We start from the raw sequence: 24,525 nt of genomic DNA, 5'->3' as shown, positions 1-24,525 counted from the left end.
GTTACTGACTAAGTGAATGTTACTGCCAACCACCTGCATGCCTTGATGCAGATGTCTTCCCTGATTGATGGCATGTCCCAGCAAGATAACTCTCTCTCTCTCTCTCTCTCTCTCTCTCTCTCTCTCTCTGTGTGTGTGTGTGTGTGTGTGTGTGTGTGTGTGTGTGTGTGTGTCATGCTACAGTGGTTTGACGTACTCGGCTGTGAACTTGTGTTGATGTGTGGTCATCAAAGTTGCCTTATTTGGACCTGTTGGAACACATTTGGGATGCTATCGGGCACCAGCTCCACACCGCAAACGATAGGTCCACAATTTCTGGAAATTATCTTACCTGTTCGTAGACATTTGATGCCACATACCTCTGGAAATCTACCAATGACTTGTCATGCCATGCAAAACCACAGCTGTACTGTGTTCCAACGGTGGACTCACATGCCGTTAAGCAGATGGTCAATGTTTTGGGTCATCAGTATACGAATGAGTTACACTTTGTATGGCGAAAGGCAGCACTGAAGCTATGTGACAAAAACAAGTAATTTATGAGACCATGGCAACACCAAAGTGTTCCATAGACACAATTACAAAATCACATTACATGATTGGTTGTGATAGGTGTACAAAGCAGCCACGCCAAGACTACTTAGTAGTCAATATTCTGCTTTCACTTACCCGCTATCTGGTTACCTGTTAAGATGCCCATGTACATATCAGTTGTCAAATGTGAGATATACAGGGTGAAAATTATTGAACTAAATGAAATAAAATCGTAATAACTTCTGAACGATTTGTGTTAGGACATTCAAAATTGTGTTAGGACATTCAAAATGTACGGCTGGCTGCAGGGCATGATATAGGCTAAATCAGTATGCACATTCATGGTTTGGTTTAGCAATGAAGCCCACTTTCAGCTGGATTGGGTTCATCAGTAAGCAAAAAACTAAATCACAGTGAGGTTTGAGAAATGGCCTGTTGGCAGTTCATTATATTGATTCCTCCACAACATATCTCACAATGAGATACGAAGGAAAAACTTCATACATTCAAGCCGAGGTATAAGTTTAGGAACAACTTTTCTTCTCATGTATTATTTCCAACTGGAACAAGAAAGGCAGGAAGTGACATTGGTACACAAAGTACCCTCCAAGAAAGATAATGGAGGATCTGCAGACTACAGATCTAGATGGTAGGTTTATATTATGACTTGCTGGCATGAGATACTAAAGGTTGTGGTTACTTTGTAAGGGCTAATCTGGATAGGAATACATGTGTTAGATTGTCTGGACATCACAATTGCATTGACTAGATTCTAGGCTATCTGCTTTGGATCCTTTTGTTCCTGTGTGCAGTTTGTTCAGGGATGTCTAGACTTCTTAGGGGTGGTTTTTTTAAGTTGATCATATCTCCACTTTAGGCTGATTTTGGGTTTTGTCATAGAAAATGTTGCTCTGAGGAAACCCACTACAGTGACACACAAATATCTGAAGTACCTAAACTTCTGTGGGATAAATGGACCAACTGCAGATGACACTTTGTAATCATAGCCACCTTGCTCATTCGATATTTCAATGAGTAGTCACAAGCACCAGATGAGATGAATACTAAATGAAAAGATTAACTGATGTACAATGTTGCATATTATGCTTCAGGGAGACTACCCCCCCCCCCCCCCCCCTGCCACGCCCCTATATTTAAACAATAATGTACGAAAACCCAAGATGAAGTGGTTGTATTTACATCAAGGAAAGGTTAGACATACCTGACAAAACATTGCAACAGCTAATTTGTTTGATTTTGAAATTTATCGATCTACCATACATTTGAGCACTAGGTTAATTGTATGCATCAATTCATTGACGTGGAACATCTCACTTTTTTAAATAAATAATTATATTACATAAATTTTTTTCATTAAAAATGTTGAATGTACAAAAATAAATTACACAGCTTTGGTATGTATGAAATTTAACCCTGTCCAATACTTCTAACAAGTTGTTTTCCTGCAGTCATATTTTTAATAAATTCTTTCTTCTGTTCAGACTGCATCATAGACCAATTAAACCATGATACCTAAAAAAAAGAAAAAAATACATTTATATTTTTTCGAAGTCAGTCTCTGGCATATTCAAAAAATCAATATACATGTCACTTACCAAAGTAGGTTTGTAGCCCAGTCTCTTAAGCTGTCGAATTTTGGTAACTATTGCACCAACAGGTCTGTCCTCCCCTCTTATAAATAAATTCCATCCTCCAATTACAACAGCGTACCACAAAGTTTGATCTTCATTTGTTGGAGGTGGTTTCACAAGATGAAGAGGAAGTTCCTTGAAGTGAGCAGGTATATTACTTGGCTTTCCATTGTTGTCAATACCAAAGACAATATCTGTTAAGGCATCATAAAAGAAAGACAGTGGTGTAATATATAACAATACAACTCTATTAAGGGTTTAATATGATACTATGCAGTGCTTTTAAGCAATTATACTTCCAACACATGCTTAGTACTGATTTTAAATATACAATTAAGTTTGTGACTACCCTACAACATTCTTCCTACAACTTAATAATATTTTCCATAAATAGCGTACGAGTTTACCATGTAGAAATAAATACATTATCTCCAGGGAAGTTCACTTGAGAGATTAGGAGGAGACTGAATGGTTGGGCAGTGCTTTTCTCTTGAAAGTAAGTACTGGTCAGCCAGTTTGTCTCCTCTTGATTTTAATTATACAGGGTGTCCCACATAAAACCACTACGCCTCACGCCCAAGATTCAAGTAACAATGAACTAACTAAAAAAAGAAAACAGTAATGTTAAAAACATGTAGTTACCTGTTTATAAGAAATGCCAGTGGTGTGCGCAAGCATCTCAAGACAGTATTGGCACTTCACAAGCAGTTAGACTAGAGATTATTAACTGGTATGTGAGGCATACCAATTTAATGTGGGAGACTCTGTATTTTCTGAAGTTGTTCTTGTCATCCTTACCTGCTCTCTCATACTGTGGCAGAATATGTACAGCATGTAAATTATGTGGTCCTCCAAGAATTTCTTCAAGACTGTCCATCACTTCAAGCATAAATTTGTCTGTTTGGCTATGGCTTCTTCTTTCCCTCGATGGAGTCCACTTTGTATTACTCTGCAACAGTATTTACAAAAGAACACTGATAGAAGAAATGAGCTATCCAGGCATGACTCACAAGCTGCTCTTACAGCTTTACTTCCACCAATACCAATTGTACTTTCTAAGCTTCACAGAGGTCCCTCTGCATAACTCACAGAATTAGCACTCCTAGCAGGAAGACTATTGTCAAGAAAAGCCTTAGCCAGAACCTAGGGGATTGCTTCTGGAATGAATTTTCATTCAACAGTGGACTGGACACTGAAGAGTGAACATTAATTCTGGGAAGTTTACACTATTTTATGCTGCAGCATCTATGTCAATTTTTTAAGGCCATTTGCATATAGTTCTCTATCTTGAAGGTCCGATCTTTTATATGTTAACAGCTATCATCTTTGACTATAAAAACAGTGAGCTTAAATTGGCTAACACATAGACTGAAATGGTTTGAAATTTTTGTGTTCTAATTCAAAACCTTGTATAAACTACTCAAAAAAGTTTTCTATTGTCCTCATGATCATTTCAGATTATTTTTTAATTGGAAACCTCTTTCTCAACACACTTTTTGACCACAGGAAATTGCTATATACAGCTATCAGCATGATGAAGGTGAAAGTTAAACTCCATCCTCAGCACAGTACGACAGAAGCGCTCTAGCACTACGTCACCAAATCATGAATGGGAGAAAGAAACTTGTGTCCACTGTTCAGTCTGTCAAGATATCAAAATGCCTTGAACAGTCATTTCAAGTTTACACCACATTCATATTGTCACTTTATGGCAAGAAGGTTCATCAGCATGGGAAGTTTAACATCTGCCAAGGGGACACTTCTCCACCCTATTTCCACCTTAGTATTTGTTTTTCTTAAACATGATCCTGATGGACCAACTGTGGTGGGGACAATAATGCTGAAGCTCAGATTTTTGCATATTTGCATGTTAATGTATGTAACTGCATATACAGGGTGACCAAAAAATAAGTTAACATTTGAAACTGCACAAGTTCACAGGATAATGTAGGTGAAGTGGTAAAACTGGACACACATGCCTAAAATGACATGGGATTTCACTGAAACCAAAAACGAGAGCAGAAACTTGCCAACAGATGGTGCTGGACAGCAAAACACCAGTGATGTCACATGAGAACCCTGTATATAATGAGTTGTAGTGAGAGAGTGAGTCAGATGGGCCAGCAATCATGGCATGTTGACTTTACCAGGAAAGGAACTGTTAGTGAAGTTTTGCTGTCAGAATGGAGAATCTGATACTGCAGCTTTATGTACCTACCGCCATAAGATGGGTATTTGAACAGGTAAAGACCCTGTGACAAATACTGCTGTGAAGAAAATGATTATGAAGTACAAAGCCATGGGTTGCTTAGACAAATCGTTCCCATCGAGGACAACAAGATAAATGCTACTGCTGCTTGGAAAGTTCAGGAAGAAATTGAGATTTTAGCAGTTCATCTCCCTATGATGATGTTAGCGCTCCTGAAGTTGTGGATTGCACCTCCATGCACTGGTTTCTAGTGCCTGCTCAGCTGAAGCATATTTCCCGGATTAGTACGAGCAACAAAATTTATCATGATCTTTCCCCTAAATTATTCTACAGTGCACACTGTTTGTCCAATGTAAGGTATTTTGTAAACCCCTGGTTTTCTGAGAACTGCTGCATTTTTAACTGATCTCAGTAATTTCCAGATTTTTGATGCAGATCTGCAGTCAATTTGATTGTGTGCCTTTTCAGCAGGTGGCTTATTTTACCTGTCACAGAGCCTCTAAATGGGAAAAAAGCAAGTTCCTTTTCTTGCTCCTTGTCATTGGTCTCACTGCGATTCTTGCTTTTGATACTTCATTAACTTGCCGATTGTTGTAACAACTGTTCCTGATGAGGCAGGTTATTGGTGTCTGATATTGTTCTCGCATACTATGTTAAAGTTAACACAGTACACTTTTCTGCTGGTGACGATGGCTGATGGCATGCAAGCCCAGATCAGTGTGATGTTTCTCCAGCATTTGAACTCCTGCCTTCTGAATATTCACTATGAAAATGAAGATGCCAGAAGCTTAACGTTCCTGGATGTCACAGTTAGAAGAAAATCCAACTGAATACTGAGACATAGTGTATACCACCACAGAGTCATGTTTGCAGACCAAAAGCTGTCATCACTCTGCAAAATGTGGTAGTGCCTTTGTGTGGAAGCAAGCCAGGATAATTTTACTTCCCCTCTTGTTTTGCCACTTTTTGCCATCTGCGTTCTTAAAATGCATTGTTTCATTTTAATTAGCATTAACATAAATGAGTATAATCTGATTTTCATAAAAGAGAAAGGTTGGCCCTCAGTTTTAAAGAAAATAACACCAGATATAATTTTGTGCTTAGTTTTATGTATGTAATTGATTTTATAACTTAGTTTGACTATTCCTAGTTAATACTTTCATTACAGAGTGAAATCAGCAATTGTTTTTTTAACTTAAATTCTATTGTTGACTTACAAACAAATATAAATTCTGTTGTTGTTGTTGTTGTGGTCCTCAGTCCTGAGATTGGTTTGATGCAGCTCTCCATGCTACTCTATCCTGTGAAGCCTCCTCATCTCCCAGTACCTACTGCAGCCTACATCCTTCTGAATCTGCTTAGTCTATTCATCTCTTGGTCTCCCTCTACGATTTTTACCCTCCACGCTGCCCTCCAGTACTAAATTGATGACACCTTGATGCCTCTGAACATGTCCTACCAACAGATTCCTTCTTCTAGTCAAATTGTGCCACAAACTCCTCTTCTCCCCAATTCTATTCAATACCTCCTCATTAGTTATGTGATCTACCCATATAATTTTCTGCATTTTTCTGTAGCACCACATTTCAAAAGCTTCTATTCTCTTCTTGTCCAAACTATTTATTGTCCATGTTTCACTTCCATACATGACCACACTCCATACAAATAATTTCAGAAACAACTTCATGACACTTAAATCTATACTCGATGTTAACAAATTTCTCTTCTTCAGAAATGCTTTCCTTGCCATTGCCAGTCTACATTTTATATTCTCTCTACTTCGACCATCATCAGTTATTTTGCTTCCCAAATAGCAAAACTCCTTTACTACTTTAAGTGTCTCATTTCCTAATATAATTCCCTCAGCATAATCCGACTTAATTAGACTACATTCCATTATCCTCATTTTGCTTTTGTTGATGTTCACCTTATACCCTCCTTTCAATGCACTGTCCATTCTGTTCAACTGCTCTTCCAAGTCCTTTGCTGTCTCTGACACAATTACAATGTCATCGGCGAACCTCAAAGTTTTTATTTCTTCTCCATGGACTTTAATTCCTACTCCGAACTTTTCTTTTGTTTCCTTTACTGCTTGTTCAAAATACAGATTGAATAACATTGGCGATAGGCTACAACCCTGTCTCACTCCTTTCCCAACCACTGCTTCCCCTCCCTCTTATGGCCCTCAACTCTTACAACTGCCATCTGGTTTTTGTATAAATTGTAAATAGCCTTTCGCTCCCTGTATTTTACAGCTGCCACCTTCAGAATCTGAAAGAGAGTATTCCAGTTAACATTGTCAAAAGCTTTCTCTAAGTCTACAAATGCTAGAAATCTAAGTTTGCCTTTCCTTGATCTTTCTTCTAAGATAAGTCGTAGTGTCAGTATTGCCTCACGTGTTCCAACATTTCTACGGAATCCAAACTGATCTTCCCCGAGGTCAGCTTCTACCAATTTTTCCATTCGTCTGTAAAGAATTCGTGTTAGTATTTTGCAGCTGTGACTTATTAAACTGATAGTTCGGTAATTTTCACATCTGTCAACACCTGCTTTCTTTGGGACTGGAATTGTTATATTCTTCTTGAAGTCTGAGGGAATTTTGTCTGTCTCAGACATCTTGCTCACCATATGGCAGAGTTTTGTCAGGACTAGCTCTCCCAAGGCTGTCAGTAGTTCTAATGGAATGTTGTCTACTCCCGGGCCCTTGTTTCGACTTAGGTCTTTCAGTGCTCTGTCAAAGTCTTCACGCAGTATTACATCTCCCATTTCATCTTCATCTACCTCCTCTTCCATTTCCATAATATTGTCCTCAAGAACATCGCCCCTGTATAGGCCCTCTATATACTCCTTCCACCTTTCTGCTTTCCCTTCTTTGCTTAGAACTGGGTTTCCATCTGAGCTCTTGATATTCATGCAACTGGTTCTCTTTTCTCCAAAGGTCTCTTTAATTTTCCTGTAGGCAGTATCTATCTTGCCCCTCATGAGATAAGCTTCTACGTCCTTACCTTTGTCCTCTAGCCATCCCTGCTTAGCCATTTTGCGCTTCCTGCCGATGTCATTTTTGAGACTTTGTATTCCTTTTTGCCTGCTTCACTCACTGCATTTTTGTATTTTCTTCTTTCATCAATTAAATTCAGTATCTCTTCTGTTACCCAAGGATTTCCTACTTTATCCTCTGCTGCCTTCACTACTTCAACCCTCAGAGCTACCCATTCTTCTTCTACTGTATTTCTTTCCCACATTCCTGTCACTTGTTCCCTTATGCTCTCCCTGAAACTCTGCACAACTGCTGGTTCTTTCAGTTTATCCAGGTCCCATCTTCTTAAATTCCCACCTTTTTGCAGTTTCTTCAGTTTTAATCTACAGTTCATAACCAATAGATTGTGGTCAGAGTCCTCATCTAGCCCCTGGAAATGTCTTACAGTTTAAAATCTGGTTCCTAAATGTCTGTCTTACCATTATATAATCTATCTGAAACCTTCTAGTATCTCCAGGGTTCTTCCAAGTATACAACCTTCTTTTATGATTCTTGAACCAAGTGTTAGCTATGATTAAGTTATGTTCTGTGCAAAAATCTACCAGGCAGCTTCCTCTTTCATTTCTTAGCCCCAATCCATATTCACCTACTACGTTTCCTTCTCTCCCTTTTCCTACTGTCAAATTCCAGTCACCTCCGACTATTAAATTTTCGTCTCCTTTCATTACCTGAATAATTTCTTTTATCTCATCATACATTTCATCAATTACTTCATCATCTGCAGAGTTAGTCGGCATATAAACTTGTAGTATTGTAGTAGGCGTGGGCTTCGTGTCTATCTTGGCCACAATAATGCGTTCACTGTGCTGTTTGTAGTAGTTTACATGCACTCCTATTTTTTAATTCATTATTAAACCTACTGCTGCATTACCCCTATTTGGTTTTGTATTTATAACCCTGTATTCAGCTGACTAAAAGTCTTGTTCCTCCTGCCACTGACCTTCACTAATTCTCACTATATCTAACTTTAACCTATCCATTTCCTTTTTTAAATTTTCTAACCTACCTGCCCGATTAAGGGATCTGACATTCCATGCTCCGATCTGTAGAACGCCAGTTTTCTTTCTCCTGATAACAATGTCCTCCCCACCCAAAGATCCAAATGGGGGACTATTTTACCTCCGGAATATTTTACTCAACAGGACGCCATCATCATTTAATCATACAGTAAAGCTGCATGCCCTCGGGAAAAATAAATTCTGTATTAATTATAAACATTAGGAGGTACAACTAATAGTATTCTTAAAGGATCCATTTCTCTCTATTAGACAACATGTTAGCAAAGCCAGCTCTTAGTTAATTCCAAAGTAATTAATAGTTTTGTCCAAAGTATTGTTTGCGTAATGATATTTGTCAATTTCAAGACGTAAACAAATAATTCATCCTAACTCTTGCAGTAGAAAAAACTGTTAAAAGAACCAATTTTTTGATGCATACAGTTAATTTAATGAGTTAAGTTTTAATTGTAATTTCTGTAAATTAAACTTCAAACCGATTTTTGGTCCCGAGACAGTCAGTCCACGTCCGAGTTTCAGACGAGAAACCTGTATTGGTTAGAACAAAAACAATGGATCTGTGAAATAAGTGTAACACAATTAGGCCATGTGTTAAAACAATGACAGTGTCTGCTCCATATGAATCTTGTCAGTATTCAATAACTGTATGGATATGTTTTTACTTTTCATAGATATTCAACAGTAAACTAGTGTAGCAGTATGTGAATGTTCACCTGAAAACTATTAATGAGGGTTATTGAAAGTGAAACATAGTGCACTGGCCATATTAAATGTGTATATTGGGGTTGTGAAAAGTGAAAGTAAACAACTGTGAAACTCAAATGTGCATTTGTCGGCTACATCATTTACAGTAGACAGTACTGCACTTCCACCCCCTATTTTTCCAGCCAGTACATCGACACTGAGGACAACAAACGAAGAATAAAAGAAGGCAGGACCATCCCATGTAGTGCCCCAGCTAAGAGCTATTGTGTGTGAAGGCAATAAAATAGTACTCGCGAATTGTGAGCAGTCAAATAGATAGTGGTTTACAGTGCAGTGGTGCAACAGCCAATCAACGCATGGGTTCCATGGCCATAGTATGACAGCAACCAATCAGCGAGCGGGTTCTATGGAAGCAGCCATTGAGTACAGGAGTAGCCAATCTGCATGCAGGTGGACACAGCTGACTGGGATCAACAAGACGTTTCACCAAGAGAATTACAACTTGCTGCAGCTGTGCAGTTCCAGATAACAACCACAACAGCAGCAGCTGAGAAGAAGGCGAAGAGTGAATGAGAATAAGGTAATTCATTGCAAAAGCTGTTCTGTATTCAGTGATACACAATGAATTACTTTGACGAACAAGAGAGTGTGACTGAGAACAAAGCTGTAGAGGTTAAGTTGTTAAATGAACAGAAGGACCTAAGTGGGACTAGTTCTGTAGTGATTATAAATCAAACATGAATGTAACTTTGAATGATGTGGATGAAAGTCCTATTGTAGGTGGAATGATGAAAGCGCCATCTACATTGTGTGGTTATGTGAGTGAAATGGACGAAAACAGAACTGAAATAGTGAGATCGTTAAGGTTAAGGAGTGAAAGTCAGCAAGGGCAACAGTTTATGGCAGACAGAAATTTGGAACCAATGTTAAGGCAAATTATGAGTAGTCTGAGTAATACAAGTACGAAAGAAGACATTAGTAGTATGAAAGAAGACATTAGTAGTATGAAAGAAGACATTAGTAGAGTAGAAAAAAAAACTGATAGCATTAAAGCTGACATAACTGGCTTGATTTTCCATTAATTAGTTAGAACTGAATAAAGAAATTAAAAAGGAGATTAAGATAGTCAGCTCTAATCTTTCAGAATTAAATAAGAAGATTGAGGCAGTAGGGAATGCTTGTGATGAAACGATAAAGAAAGTAGAGCAGGATACTAATGAGAAATTAACATTAATGAGTAGTAAATGTGTAGAGGAGAGAAAGAAGCTTTGTGATGAGTATAGTAGGATGATGGAGGCTTCTGAAAAACAGTGTAAAGATGTAGTCAAAGGAGCCAGGAAATTTTGTGCTGAAAACAGGGTTAAACCAAGTGTGCAGTAGTGGTATGGGAAAAACTGGTAAAAGTAAATAAAAGTGTAGATTCAAAATTGGCTGAAATAGAGAAAAAGATGGAAGAGGTGCAAAATCAAAAGCATACAGTGTGTAGTGCCCCAAACAGTCCTTCATTTGTTAGCTGTAAGAAATTTAATAATTTTGAACCATATGGAGAAGGGCATCCACTGGAATTCATTAGAGAATTTAATGATTTGCCTGAAACATGAAATGACAAAAGAGAAAATGTCATTTGTGAGAGGATTTTTGAAGGGGGATGCTTATCGATGGGCAGCTCAGGTAGCTGATAGTTGTACTTTGTGACAAAGCTTTGAGAAAGCATCTTTTGATGAATATTGGACCTCAGCTTTGGATAAACAAAGTGAAATATTTGGACAAAGAGCTAGGTAGCGAATCAATAATTATGGGCTTAGAAATTAAGGTGTCCCAGAAAGTTAGAGAATCACTTGTACCAGCCCCTAGGGATAATATTAGTGACTTCTTGATTTGTGTTGATAAAGTGGAGAGAGCGTACAGTATGTGGATGTTTACCTGAAAACTATTAATGAGGCTTATTGAAAGTTAAACATTGTGCACTGGCCATATTAAATGTGTATACTGGGGGTTGTGAAAAGTGAAAGTAAACAACTGTGAAACACAAATGTGCATTTGTTGGCTACAACATTTACAGTATAGAGTACTGCACTTCCATCCCTTATTTTTTCAGCCAGCATGTCAACACCAAGGACAACAAATGAAGAAACAAAGAAGGTGAAGCATCACACCCTATGTTCATCTTCACTGCAAAACATTTGGTCTTTCATCCTTCAGCCGGTCAGGTGATCTGCAACATCTAAGAATGGTGTTCCAACAGAATGGTTATTCTGATAAACAGATATGTAATGCATTGCCATGAAAGTGAATATAGTGTATGGATGTAAATGAAGATGTGGAGGCAACCACTGCAAAAGCCTTCTTGTATTTTGGCAGTAGGTCTTAGAGAAGAAAACAAATCCTCAAAAGAGACATTTTTAAGTGCGTTTTTCATCCACTGGTAACAATGACCTTGGCTGTAGAAAATGGGGTTTATTGTGAGAAATCTTGTATTGGACTGATATGGACATGTTGCACACTGTCAGAACAATGTGTAGAAAAACTACTGTTGTATATTCCTGGGCCAACATGATAATTCAGCAGCAGCATAGTGCTGCCTATTTTATGAAAAACATATTTCATCATCATTCTGGACTGTATTTTTTAGGCGGCCATAAGTATCCATATGGCAGACAATCTTATAGACAGGGATGTATGATTTGAAATAAGCATTGTTCTCATTTTATTAAGATACAAGAACCTGTTATTTTTATCCACAGAAGCATTTGGCATCACAATCATTGCCCACCGCTTACATGCAGAAGGCCTCTCTTTGGCTCCCAGTAGTGGGCACTATAAGGCCACTTTCATCCAACTGTAACGCCTGTCGGTGCATGCATAATTAATGCTTACAGCCCAATAAATTTAATACCTCAGCACAGTAATCATCAGTTGCATTTATGAGCATTGATGACAGCAACTATCACCACCTGAAGATGCCGAACACGTGCTTCAATGAAATATTGTGGGATTTGCATAGTGTTACCCCACAGCATACCTGAGAAGTGTATTTGTATACAAGAGGCTGATCTACCCAAGGAAAATCCTGTGATGGGTCTGGACCAGACTGTACTGGGTGAGTATAACAGACAGGTCTTGTACCTGGATCTTTCACAGTGGTGTGGTCCACACAGCAAGAGGCTGGGAGCATGTGTGGCATGAGGATGGTTAGATTATCACGTACACTTGGTGGGTTGCTAATACCACTTTGAGAGGGGTGGGAAGGATTGGTTGGTTAGTTTAAGGATTAAAGGAACCAAACTATGAGGTCAGTCTCTTCTACTGCAACACGCAAGTCAACAAAACTACACACCAAAGAACGGCCTAGTGTGTGGAACTGAAGGGAAGAAAACCTCAAGGTCTATTGAAGGTCAACAAACACTATGGAAAGGAACAAGAAAGAAGAAAAGGGGAAAGTCAGAAAGGCAAGTGAGGTGCCCTGTCCAGGGATCAGCAGAGGTCCTCAAGGGCAGAAACTGAGATGAGGGACATACCAAACCTCCCTCCCCCACCCAGACCAAAGGCATCCCACCCAACAATACACAGTAAAGACTAGCAACATGAAAACGGCACTGTGAGAAGCACAGGAAAACGGAGAACAAGATGAAATCAGACAGAGAAAGGTTCCAAGAGCAAAAGAATAGGCAGGGCGAGGGCTAGGGCAGACTATCAAGCCCAAAGAGCCATTGCCCGGCCAGGGCAGAGGCAACAGGGCATTCTGCCACCCCCTAAATGAGCCGACAAGGCTGAGGCATCTTCTCTTAGAGAGAGTGATCAAAACTCCCTTCACGAAAAACACTAAACAAGGTCAGCCGCTGAAGCATAATCTGGTAACAACAGGGGTAACAAGTCAGGAAGATTGAGAGTCCCCCAAAAGGTGGCTAGGTTAAGACAGTTCAGCAAAATATGGACCACTGTCAAATAGGCGCAACAAAGACAGTGGGGGAGATAACCATGAGTCGCCAACCAAGTACGGCTGATGTGGAGCCAACACAGGACAATCGAGTCCTTGTGAGAAGGCTGCATGGAGGACCTCCACAAATTCGTGGTCTCCTTTATCACCCATAGTTAGTTTGGTAAACTCAGCGTATGCAGTTCCATATTCCAAATCCTAAGAACTTGATGGTATAATGCCAATCAAAAAGGTCCTGTGCCATATTACCGATCTCAAAAGATGCCTTGCCAGCAGCCAATTTGGCCAGTCCGCTAGCGAGTTCATTCCCCGGCGTACAGACAAAGGCCACCTTGCATCTACATTGTTTGAGGGCAGAAAGGGTATCTTGGATAGTCCGGACCATGGAATGGTGAGGGTAACACTGGTCAAGAGTTTGTAAAGTGCTCAAGGAGTTGCCACAGATGAGGAAAGATTCAAGAACAGATTTGCTCAAGAACACAAGAGATGGCTATTAACACCACAGTGAAAACACTGCAGCTGTACGACAAGGAATGAAGCTCGGTACATCCCACATGAATGTAAGCAAAACCAGTGTGACATGCAACCACTGAACCATCAGGATAGACTACTTCTGAACCCCGAAATGTGCCAAGAATGGAGAAGAATTGGCAGCAGAGTGCTTCAGGCAGGGCTGGTCTTTTGGATCTCATGACAGGTCAAGACAGAACTGTGGGTGATGGATGCACCACAGAGGTGTATGTGAATGGGCCCAGAGAAGAAGTGTTACATGGGAAAGATGGAGTTCTGAAGAAAGGGAATGGACGTGGATAGTGATTGTAACCCCAGACATAGGCTGTCGTTGTGGGAGGCAGATCTCTGTACCTGGAAAGAGAAGTAGTTTGGGTACTCTGGGTAGCAGTAGATGACTAATACATAAGCGATCAATGTTTACTGGTGCTGAACATGCAATGATTGAACCCCTGCCTCTCCTGGTTAGGCTGACCACACAGTTCATCCCAAAGACAGCAGTTGCCAGTCGTACCCCACCATGGTGTATCACGTTCACCAATATAATGTCGAAGATGACACCAAACGGTGTCCGAGACTCCCATAATCTATGCTTAGGCATCAAAGAGCATTGAGATCCGACCAACATGTCTGCTTTAGTTAATGAAGATAGGGAAGCCATGTCAATCAAGCATCAAATGCCAGTCCTAAAAAAGAAAAAAAAAAAGTGTTGAAGAGTCCACCACACTGAGGAGCTGGCCATCAAGGTACAGACCCAGATGGGAACGCTGGCAGCTGAAAATTGGAAGCTATGAGTAAGAACCCAAAACTGCACTCTTTGTATTGTTCCCTGCAGTCCACAGTCAAAAATGCCCATCATCAATGAATAAAAATAAATATAAAAGTCATCAGCATACAAGGAGGGAACATAGGTTCCACAGCTGTCACCAGACCACTGAAAGCTACTAAAAAGAGAGGCACACTCAAAACAGAACCCTGTTGAACTCCTTTCTCCTGCAGATACGAGGTGCTACAGGACATGCCACCCTGTACCTGAATAGCGTCACATGAAAGAAAATTCTGGATAAAAATCAGGAGTGGACCATGGAGACCCCACTCATGTAAGGTGGCTAGGATGTGGTGGCACCATGTGGTATCTAAAACTTTGTGCAGATCAAAGAAGACTGGAACAAGGTGTTGCTGCTGGGCAAAAGCCATTTGTATAGCAGACTCCAGGTGGACTAAATTATTTGCAGTAGAACGACCTTATTGAAAACAACCCTGGGTCGAAGCCAAAAGGTCCTTGGATTCAATGATCCGATACATCCTTTGACTCACCACACATTCAAGTAACTTGCAGAGGAGATTGGTTAAACTGATCACATGATAGCTATCCATCTGAAGAGGTTGTTTACCTGATTTCAAAACTGAAATAATGACTCTTTCTTGCCAATGGGAAGGGAATTCTCCTTTGCTTCAGAGACAGTAAAAAGGGAAAGTATATGATGTTGGCTAGCCACCAATTAGTGTTGAAGCATTTGGTTGTGCACTCAGTCCAGTTCAGGAGCCATGTAAAGGCAGGGAACAAGAGTGCTGGCGAATTCCCACTCACTAAATGGAGTGTTTCAAATCTCCAGGCGATGAGAAATGGAAGATAAAGGAAGTCATTCCAGACAGTGTTTGAGAAGACGGAATGTGGGCAGATAGTGGACCAATGCTGAGGCCTAGGCGGAATACCGAGTAAAATGCTCAGCTATAGAGCTCGCAGACTGGTGAGGATAACACCATTCAGGAAAATTCCTGGGACACCTGTTGGAGGATGGTGGCCAAAAATGTGCCTGATCTTTGCCTATACCTGCGAAGAGGGAGTATGCCCCCCTATGGCAGTGATATATTTCTGGTATTTAATTAAATATCAGGCATGGGCATGAAGTTGTTTAACGGACAGGAGGGGGTTGAGAGACAAGTGCCATTTGTAGCATTGGAGGGCTCGATGGCTGAACTCCCCACTGAAGTGTTAGGGAGCTTCATGGTTGAGGAGGCAGAGATCCAGTCCTGCCAGAAGGCTTCAATAATCTAGCCCCGATCAGTGGTCGGAGAACAACCCTAAAGAGGGTAATGGGTGTTAGAATTCCCAAGGAGACTGAAGGGAGGAGGGAACTGTTGAAGGAGGGCAAGAAGAGCAGGAAGCAGAGGAGTGAAATCTGCGGGGAGATAAAAATTGCAAATTGGTACTGCAGAGTCTAAATGAGCCCGAACAGCCACTGCTTCCAGCGCTGCTTGAAGAGGAATCCAGGAACTGACAATGTCTGTATGGACCAATCTGCAGACACCAAAGGAGGTTCACAAAGCGGCCAACTGGTTGTGGCAGAAGGCATGGGAACCACGAAGAATCAGCAAATGAGTATTCATGAAATGAAATTCCTGCAATACAATACAAGCTACAGAGTAGACAAAAAGAAGAGTCTGCAATTCTGGAAGGTGATTATAGTAACTCAAAGTAGCAGGCTTCTTGTCTTGGAGAAGCCAGGGAGAGGGGTTCCTAGAAGCAGCTCCATCCCCAGTGGGTACCAGAGAAGAGGTTTTTTCTCTGGTTGAGGAGAAGGAGTAGCTCTGTGAAGGGAAGGAACAGGAACCGCCGTGGAGGAAGAAAGGGAAGGTGGACAGGATGGAGGCACACAGAAAGCAGGAGGAGTAGGAGGATGACGAGGAAAGAACACAATGTAAGCAAAAGTAGATGTTAAAGAAACTAGGTGCTGACAGACTAATTTCTTTTGGACTCCGAGGAAGATGGATGGTGAAGAGTTTTGAGTTCCGCACTCTTTCTTTCTGTTTTATGGATCAGGCAATATGGCGAGCTAGCAGAAAGCGGTCTGGAACAGTTCATGTACTTGGGCGGTGGGTGCAAGGACTCCCCATATATAGAGGGTGGCCCACAGGTGCCACAAATAGGAGTCGCCTCCCATCGTGAAAACGTGACCAAAATAAAGACACAGGAAATGGTACATGGAAGGTGGGCTATAGGATTTCAAATCTCAACAGTAAACTGTAACTTTGACTTTTTCCAGAAGGTATTCCCCTCAAAAGCCAGGATGATTGTTCTTAGGACCTCTCTGGACTTGCCAGACAAAATGAATGCCGTGTTGTGCCAGATCAGTTCCAATTCGTCATCAGATTGAAGGAGGAGATCCCTGTGGAAAATAACGCTCTGGGTCATATTTAAGGACTGGCGAGGAGTAACACTCACTGGGATGTCTAAGTTCTCATAAGAACAAAGGGAAACTGACTGACTGACTGAAGAGGTTTTAATCAGTAGGGAAACTGACTGCATTTTACCTAGGGAGTCAACTGCCCCAAACTTACCTCCAATGTGTTCTACAAAAAAAGAGCAGTTATACAGCAGCAAAAGTCCATTACTGCACAGTAAAATACCAAATAACAGGGAAAGGGTTTTGCCACAAGCTGTCAATCCTAGCCCTTCTTCCAGGGAGTGGCCAGGGAGGGGAAGACTGATGAGATAAAATTAGGAGCAGAGAGTGAAATGCTCCTATTTGAAAAGAAAGCTGCAGAAGTGTGTCCAGAAGTTTGGAGCTTAGCATGATTCTTGCACAGAAAATCTGCTCTGGTACCACTCACTCTGATCAGGGGCTCACGTCACTGTCTGGCTGCAGCAAGAGTTGCCTGTCACAGCAGTCATTGCTGGGAGTTTTGAAGCCCCAAAAAAGCGCACACCCACTATGAAGCATACATGAGGTGGTGACAGCTCAGTGCCAGAAGTGTGATCCCAGTGTTGTCAGGTGGCTCAGCTGGAATGGTACATAACAGTCCCACCAAATAGCCTGGCTACTGTCCCAATGACCAAGCTGGGGTAGGGGGAGTGTAGTGGACGCTACAGTGGAGAAGGAAGGGAGAAACATGAGGATAGAGAGGACCCCCACCAGGGACACCAGGGAGAGAGTTCTTCCCCAAATGGCTCACACTATGGAAAACATTTAGAATGAGAGATCGACCCCCGAAGGGGACCAGCAAAAGCTGAGAAGGAAAAAAAGAAAGAAAAAAAGAAAGAAAGAAAGAAAGGAAAGGAGGGAGACGGGAAATGCTAGACAGGACCATAAAGGAATAGAAGAACCAAGGAAATAGATAGGTCATTGTAAAGGGAAACACCGGGGTAGATAGATGGAGAGGAGGAGGGGGAGGAGCTACGATGGGAAGGAGTGGATATGGGGAAGGGAATGGAGCCTGGTAGAGAAGAGAGGCTGCAATAGGTTGAGGCCCCATGCATTTCACACACATACCCACGAAAGAGCTATGGACCAAAAGGGGGGGGGGGGGGTAGTCGGTAGAATGTTCTTCGTTTATGGATATGATGAAAGTAGTCAAAGTGCTGGTAAAGGGTTAAGTTGTTTCAGTGCAAAATGACATTGAGTCATAGGAAAAAGGTTGGGGGGGGGGGGGGGGGGGGAAGAGTAGGAGCCTCTTTGCAGTCAGTAAGAGGAGAGGGTCAAAAGTGTCTGGATATGGCATGTGATATTTGTTTGTGGGCTATGTTTGGGGGTAATATCTGTCTGTGACATCATTAGTAAGACCTTCAGCATACTGAACAACGGAAGGAAGTAAGACCTTGTAGAAGTATTTTATATACAATAAATTAAACAGGGATGAGTGGTCACAGACTGAACAAGGGCAAGAAAATTTGCAGTTTGGTTATGGTTCAGAACACTCCACTAAGTCGTGATAAACACAAGGATAACAGTTCAAGATTAACCACAATAAGAAAAACATGTCTAATAATTTTGGAAACAGAGCTTTTTGTAGGGAAATGCACATGCACATGCATCATTTGTCATGGCGTATTTTTTCTGTAAACATGCATGACTGATATAATGAAAAATATACAGGGTGTTACATAAAAGGTACGGCTAAACTTTCAGGAAACATTAGTCACACACAAAGAAAGAAAATATGTTATGTGGACATGTGTCCGGAAACGCTTACTTTCCATGTTAGAGCTCATTTTATTACTTCTCTTCAAATCACATTAATCATGGAATGGAATCACACAGCAACAGAACGTACCAGTGTGACTTCAAACACTTTGTTACAGGAAATGTTCAAAAGTCCTCCGTTAACGAGGATACATGCATCCACCCTCCGTCGCTTAGAATCCCTGATGCGCTGATGCAGCCCTGGAGAATGGTGTATTATATCACAGCTGTCCACAATACGAGCACGAAGAGTCTCTACATTTGGTATCGGGGTTGCGTGGACAAGAGCTTTCAAATGCCCCCACAAATGAAAGTCAAGAGGGTTGAGGTCAGGGGAGTGTGGAGGACATGGAATTGGTCCGCCTCTACCAATCCATCGGTCACCGAATCTGTTGTTGAGAAGCGTACGAACACTTCGACTGAAATGTGCAGGAGCTCCATCGTGCATGAACCACATGTTGTGTCGTACTTGTAAAGGCACATGTTCTAGCAGCACAGGTAGAGTATCCCGTATGAAATCATGATAATGTGCTCCATTGAGCGTAGGTGGAAGAACATGGGGCCCAATAAAGACATCACCAACAATACCTGCCCAAACGTTCACAGAAAATCTGTGTTGATGACGTGATTGCACAATTGCGTGCGGATTCTCGTCAGCCCACACATGTTGATTGTGAAAATTTACAATTTGATCACGTTGGAATGAAGCCTCATCCGTAAAGAGAACATTTGCACTGAAATGAGGATTGACACATTGTTGGATGAACCATTCCCCGTGGACGCCAATCAGCTGCTGATAGTGCCTGCACACACTGTGCATGGTATGGAAACAACTGGTTCTCCCGTAGCACTCTCCATACAGTGACGGGGTAAACGTTACCTTTTACAGCAGCAACTTCTCTAATGCTGACATTTGGGTTATCGTCAACTGCACGAAGAATTGCCTTGTCCATTGCAGGTGTCCTCGTCGTTCTAGGTCTTCCCCAGTCGCGAGTCATAGGCTGGAATGTTCCATGCTCCCTAAGACGGCGATTAGTTGCTTCGAACATTTCCTGTCGGGACACCTTCGTTCTGGAAATCTGTCTCGATACAAACGTACCACGCCACGGCTATTGCCCCATGCTAATCCATACATCAAACTAGCATCTGCCAACTCCGCATTTGCAGACATTGCACTGACTGCAAAACCACATTCATGATGAACACTAACCTGTTGATGCTATGTACTGATGTGCTTGATGCTAGTACTGTAGAGCAATGAGTCACATGTCAACACAAGCACCGAAATCAACATTACCTTCCTTCAATTGGGCCAACTGGCGGTGAATCGAGGACGTACAGTACATACTGAAGAAACTAAAATGAGCTCTAACATGCAAATTAAGCGTTTCCGGACACATGTCCACATAACATCTTTTCTTTATTTGTATGTGAGGAATGTTTCCTGAAAGTTTGGCCGTTCCTTTTTGTAACACCCTGTATACATTGGTTGACAAAAGAAGTGACGCACTCAAAAGACAAGGTCAGATATTAATGTAATTTCATACACAATCCCACCATTGGCTGGTATGTTACTCATTAGACTTGCAATTATCTGCGACAAAATGACCACCAGTGTGCATTATAGTGTTATTACCAGACCTGGTATGGTATGTAAGGGACCAGAACAGCAGCAGGTGTTGAATGATCACTGTGAATGAAATGAAGAGGTCATGAACTCATGTAAGACAGCATTATCAACACCTCACCTCACTGTGGATCTCCATTTGGCTAGCTGGTCAAATTACACAATGTCTATAATTGTGCGGATTTTGATGTGACAGAGGCCCGATTTTGGATTGCCTGGAAATGCGAGAGTAGGCACACTCGCTGTCAAGTTTCCTGTCGATCACATCTGACAATCACAAGAAAGAATCACCATACTGTGTTCCAACCACATTGTAAGCCTTTCACACCTAAGCCCGCCATCTGAGAACAAGTAATGGACTCCGTAAAACAATCTGTGCCATCCTGCACCATCAGTTGGAGACTAGCAGCAGCTGGACTTGGGAATTAACATATAGTGTGTATGTGACTTCTGAAATTTTCCCGGCGTATTTGTTCTTCTAATAATTTCCGGGTATGCAGCCGGATCCCGTCGACATTCTGCCACGATATTTCGGCCCAGAGACGTCCGGCCATCATCAGGTGAGTACACGTCTCTGGGCCGAAATATCGTGGCAGAATGTCGACGGGATCCGGCTGCATACCCGGAAATTATTAGAAGAATATAGTGTGTATGTTGCCGTTGACATCACAACACAAACAGCTGCATATGGAGTAGTGTTGCAGTTGAGAAGCATGGAGTGCCAACAAGTGACATTGCATTGTGTTCAGCAATTAACTGCAGTTACGCACTATCCTGGAAGACCATCATCGGTGAGTATGATGACACCCTAACATCAGCTCTCATTTCTCCAATGTTTTGGAGAGGCACAACAATGTTGCTCTTGGCATCACGGTATGAGGAGTCACTGGGTGTGACATCAGGCCACAACTGAAAGTGGGCGAGAGAACTCTGATGGCACAACAGTTAAGTCACAGATATTTTGTGTACTCATGTGTTATGTCTCATGCCACAATACTGAGATACTATTTTTCAACAAAAAAATGTTTGTCCACACATGGCACATGCCTCTATGAACTGTCTGCATGTTGTTGAGGTACTCACGCGGGTCACGAGATCCCCACATAAGTCCCTGACAGAACATGTCTGACCACCTCAGAAGTCAACGCTGGACCAGTGCCAGTATCCAAGATATGAAGTGCCAGTTACAAAAATGTGTGTTTCAGGAGAGAATACAACAGCTTTATGGCAGCCTTCCCAACTGAACCAACACAAGTGTTTAGGTCAGCAGGGTACAACATCCAATTGATAAAAATGGGCTCATACTACAAGTTCTTTGTAAATTTGACTTTAATTTTGTAATCACTGAAATAATGTTACATACCACCTCAACCCCTGTGGTTTCATTTCAATCCCTCTTCCCCTGCTTCGCTTCTTTTTTCAAGCAGTGTAAATGCAGGAAAGCATCAAATAAAATTGTTGACAGTACGAAAATCCAACTGCAGCTGTAGGTATGACAAGTTTGCAAAAAGTAATCTGCAACAACACTGGACACTAAAGTATAGTAGCAAGGTAGTTCTGGGAGAACATATCCCAAAAAGGAAATGAAAACATACTATTACTCACAGTAATTTATAAGAGTGAAAACACGTTGCAAGAATGTTAGGGGTACAGGGGGAAAAAATCAATGACTGATGCCCATTAATGTGCATCTAACATTATGGAAGGCCCAATAAAGGCACTTCTGCACTCTCAATGCTGCAGTAATACCTATATCACAATTTTGCACTGGTAGATATGCACTGTCATCCGAAGTAATTTTTTTTCCTTCATAAAGTGCGGATATATTATGTATTACATTATTACCTTTGTAATCCTTGATCTTGTTTTCTGAGAAAGTCTATTCCCATTATAGTCTGGGCATTCCAGTTCCACACCAACATCCAGACAAAGTAACTCACGACCATAGGCAAACTCATTTTTACCTGTTTCGGGGAAGAAGACCAAAATAATTATACATATTGAATTTAATAGTGAAAATAATCAAAATGAAAATGCTCACTCACTCATGCCATGTTCCTATCAAAAGAACTGAATATTTGATGAACATTTCATACACAGGAAAATGATGAACATGGGAAATATGGGAATTTCTTATCCAATGTACTTAATCAGTGTAGTAGAGCTAATCACTGAGAACACACAAAGCATAAAGTAGGAGGACATGTGCAAACAACTGTTGATACAATAAAAACTACTGTTGCAAAAGCGACACTAAAATCTGTAGGTTGACTACGAATACTACTGTGTCTTCCCTCAATATATACAATTACTGTTTGGCTATCCTGCAAGTCTTCAGTTTTATTATTCATTTGATTTTTCTTCATTTATTACATTTACGTCGTGTATTACTTGGATTATACTATGCAGATAAATTTTCAAGAAGGTGGACTGAGTTGAGACATATTAGGCAGCAGAAGAAGCTGTTAAGAACTAATTCAGAGTATGGTAATAGCTATCATTAAACTTCAACACACTATTAGTCCTTATGAACACTTTATTTACAATTGGTGATCATTTTACATGAATTTAGCTTCATCGTATATAGACCACAGAAGGGTCAATAAAAAGAAAACAGTACAGATACAGTCTTAAATACTAAAATCAAGATTGTTCATCTCAAGTGAAAGAATACAGCTATAATCTTGTATATTAAAATCAACATTGTCCTTATGATAGAACTCTTTTATATTTTAACTTAGGTTCATTGTTACACCTGTATCTACATATACAGGGTGTTACAAAAAGGTATGGCCAAACATTCAGGAAACATTCCTCACATACAAATAAAGAAAAGATGTTATGTGGACATATGTCCGGAAACGCTTAATTTCCATGTTAGAGCTCATTTTAGTTTCGCCAGTATGTACTGTACTTCCTAGATTCACCGCCAGTTGGCCCAATTGAAGAAGGTAATGTTGACTTCGGTGCTTGTGTTGACACGTGACTCACTGCTCTACAGTACTAGCACCAAGCACATCAGTACGTAGCATCAACAGGTTAGTGTTCATCACGAACGTGGTTTTGTAGTCAGTGCAATGTTTACAAATGCGGAGTTGGCAGATGCCAGTTTGATGTATGGATTAGCACGGGGCAATAGCCGTGGTGCGGTACATTTGTATCGAGACAATTTCCAGAACGAAGGTGTCCCGACAGGAAGACGTTCGAAGCAATTGATCAGCGTCTTAGGGAGCACGGAACATTCCAGCCTATGACTTGCGACTGGGGAAGACCTAGAACGATGAGGACACCTGCAATGGACGAGGCAATTCTTCGTGCAATTGACGATAACCCTAATGTCAGCGTCAGAGAAGTTGCTGCTGTAAAAGGTAACATTGACCATGTCACTGTATGGAGAGTGCTATGCGAGAACCAGTTGTTTCCGTACCATGTACAGTGTGTGCAGGCACTATCAGCAGCTGATTGGCCTCCACAGGTACACTTCTGCGAATGGTTAATCCAACAATGTGTCAATCCTCATTTCAGTGCAAATGTTCTCTTTACGGATGAGGCTTCATTCCATCGTGATCATATTGTAAATTTTCACAATCAACATGTGTGGGCTGACAAGAATCTGCACGAAATTGTGCAATCATGTCATCAACACAGATTTTCTCTGAACATTTGGGCAGGCATTGTTGGTGATGTCTTTATTGGGCCCCATGTTCTTCCACCTACGCACAATGGAGCACGTTATCATGATTTCATATGGGATACTCTACCTGTGCTGCTAGAACATGTGCCTTTACAAGTACGACACAACATGTGGTTCATGCACGATGGAGCTCCTGCACATTTCAACTGAAGTGTTTGTACGCTTCTCAACAACAGATTCGCTGACTGATGGATTGGTAGAGGTGGACCAATTCCATGGCCTCCACACTCTCCTGACCTCAACCCTCTTGACTTTCATTTATGGGGGCATTTGAAAGCTCTTGTCTACGCAACCCCGATACCAAATGTAGAGACTCTTCGTGCTTGTATTATGGATGGCTGTGATACAATACGCCATTCTCCAGGGCTGCATCAGCGCATCAGGGATTCCATGCGATGGAGGGTGGATGCCTGTATCCTCGCTAACGGCGGACATTTTGAACATTTCCTGTAACAAAGTGTTTGAAGTCATGCTGGTACATTCTGTTGCTGTGTGTTTCCATTCCATGATTAATGAGATTTGAAGAGAAGTAATAAAATGAGCTCTAACATGGAAAGTAAGCGTTTCCGAACACATGTCCACATAACATATTTTCTTTCTTTGTGTGTGAGGAATGTTTCCTGAAAGTTTGGACGTACCT

At 41.2% G+C, this 24,525-nt stretch overlaps 2 protein-coding genes across 3 annotated transcripts in view; one reads left to right on the top strand and one right to left on the bottom strand.

Annotated features, from left to right (window-relative positions):
• The window catches only part of LOC126354999 (mitochondrial ornithine transporter 1-like), an 82,245-nt gene extending 70,786 nt beyond the window's left edge, over window positions 1-11,459 (top strand). The window contains exon 6 of the mRNA XM_050005121.1: window positions 11,252-11,459. Coding sequence (XP_049861078.1) covers window positions 11,252-11,367 — 116 coding nt within the window. The 3' untranslated portion in view covers window positions 11,368-11,459. The remainder of the gene's footprint in view (window positions 1-11,251) is intronic.
• The window catches only part of LOC126354998 (FAST kinase domain-containing protein 5, mitochondrial), a 43,490-nt gene continuing 20,666 nt past the window's right edge, over window positions 1,702-24,525 (bottom strand). Inside the window, exons 2-5 of one of the 2 annotated variants that reach the window (XM_050005118.1) lie at window positions 22,037-22,155; window positions 2,985-3,135; window positions 2,151-2,380; window positions 1,702-2,067 (exon numbers count right to left, since the gene is read on the bottom strand). In XM_050005118.1, the coding sequence (XP_049861075.1) occupies window positions 1,963-2,067; window positions 2,151-2,380; window positions 2,985-3,135; window positions 22,037-22,155 (605 nt within the window). In that variant the 3' untranslated portion in view covers window positions 1,702-1,962. Of the gene's footprint in view, window positions 2,068-2,150; window positions 2,381-2,984; window positions 3,136-22,036; window positions 22,156-24,525 lie in introns of those variants that run through there. The other variant, XM_050005117.1, reaches the window with a different exon arrangement.

Source organism: Schistocerca gregaria, chromosome 3, assembly GCF_023897955.1.
Source record: "Schistocerca gregaria isolate iqSchGreg1 chromosome 3, iqSchGreg1.2, whole genome shotgun sequence".
Classification (NCBI taxonomy): Eukaryota; Metazoa; Arthropoda; class Insecta; order Orthoptera; family Acrididae; genus Schistocerca; species Schistocerca gregaria.
Note: the sequence above shows the minus strand (reverse complement) of the source record. Positions and strands in the feature narration are given on the sequence as shown.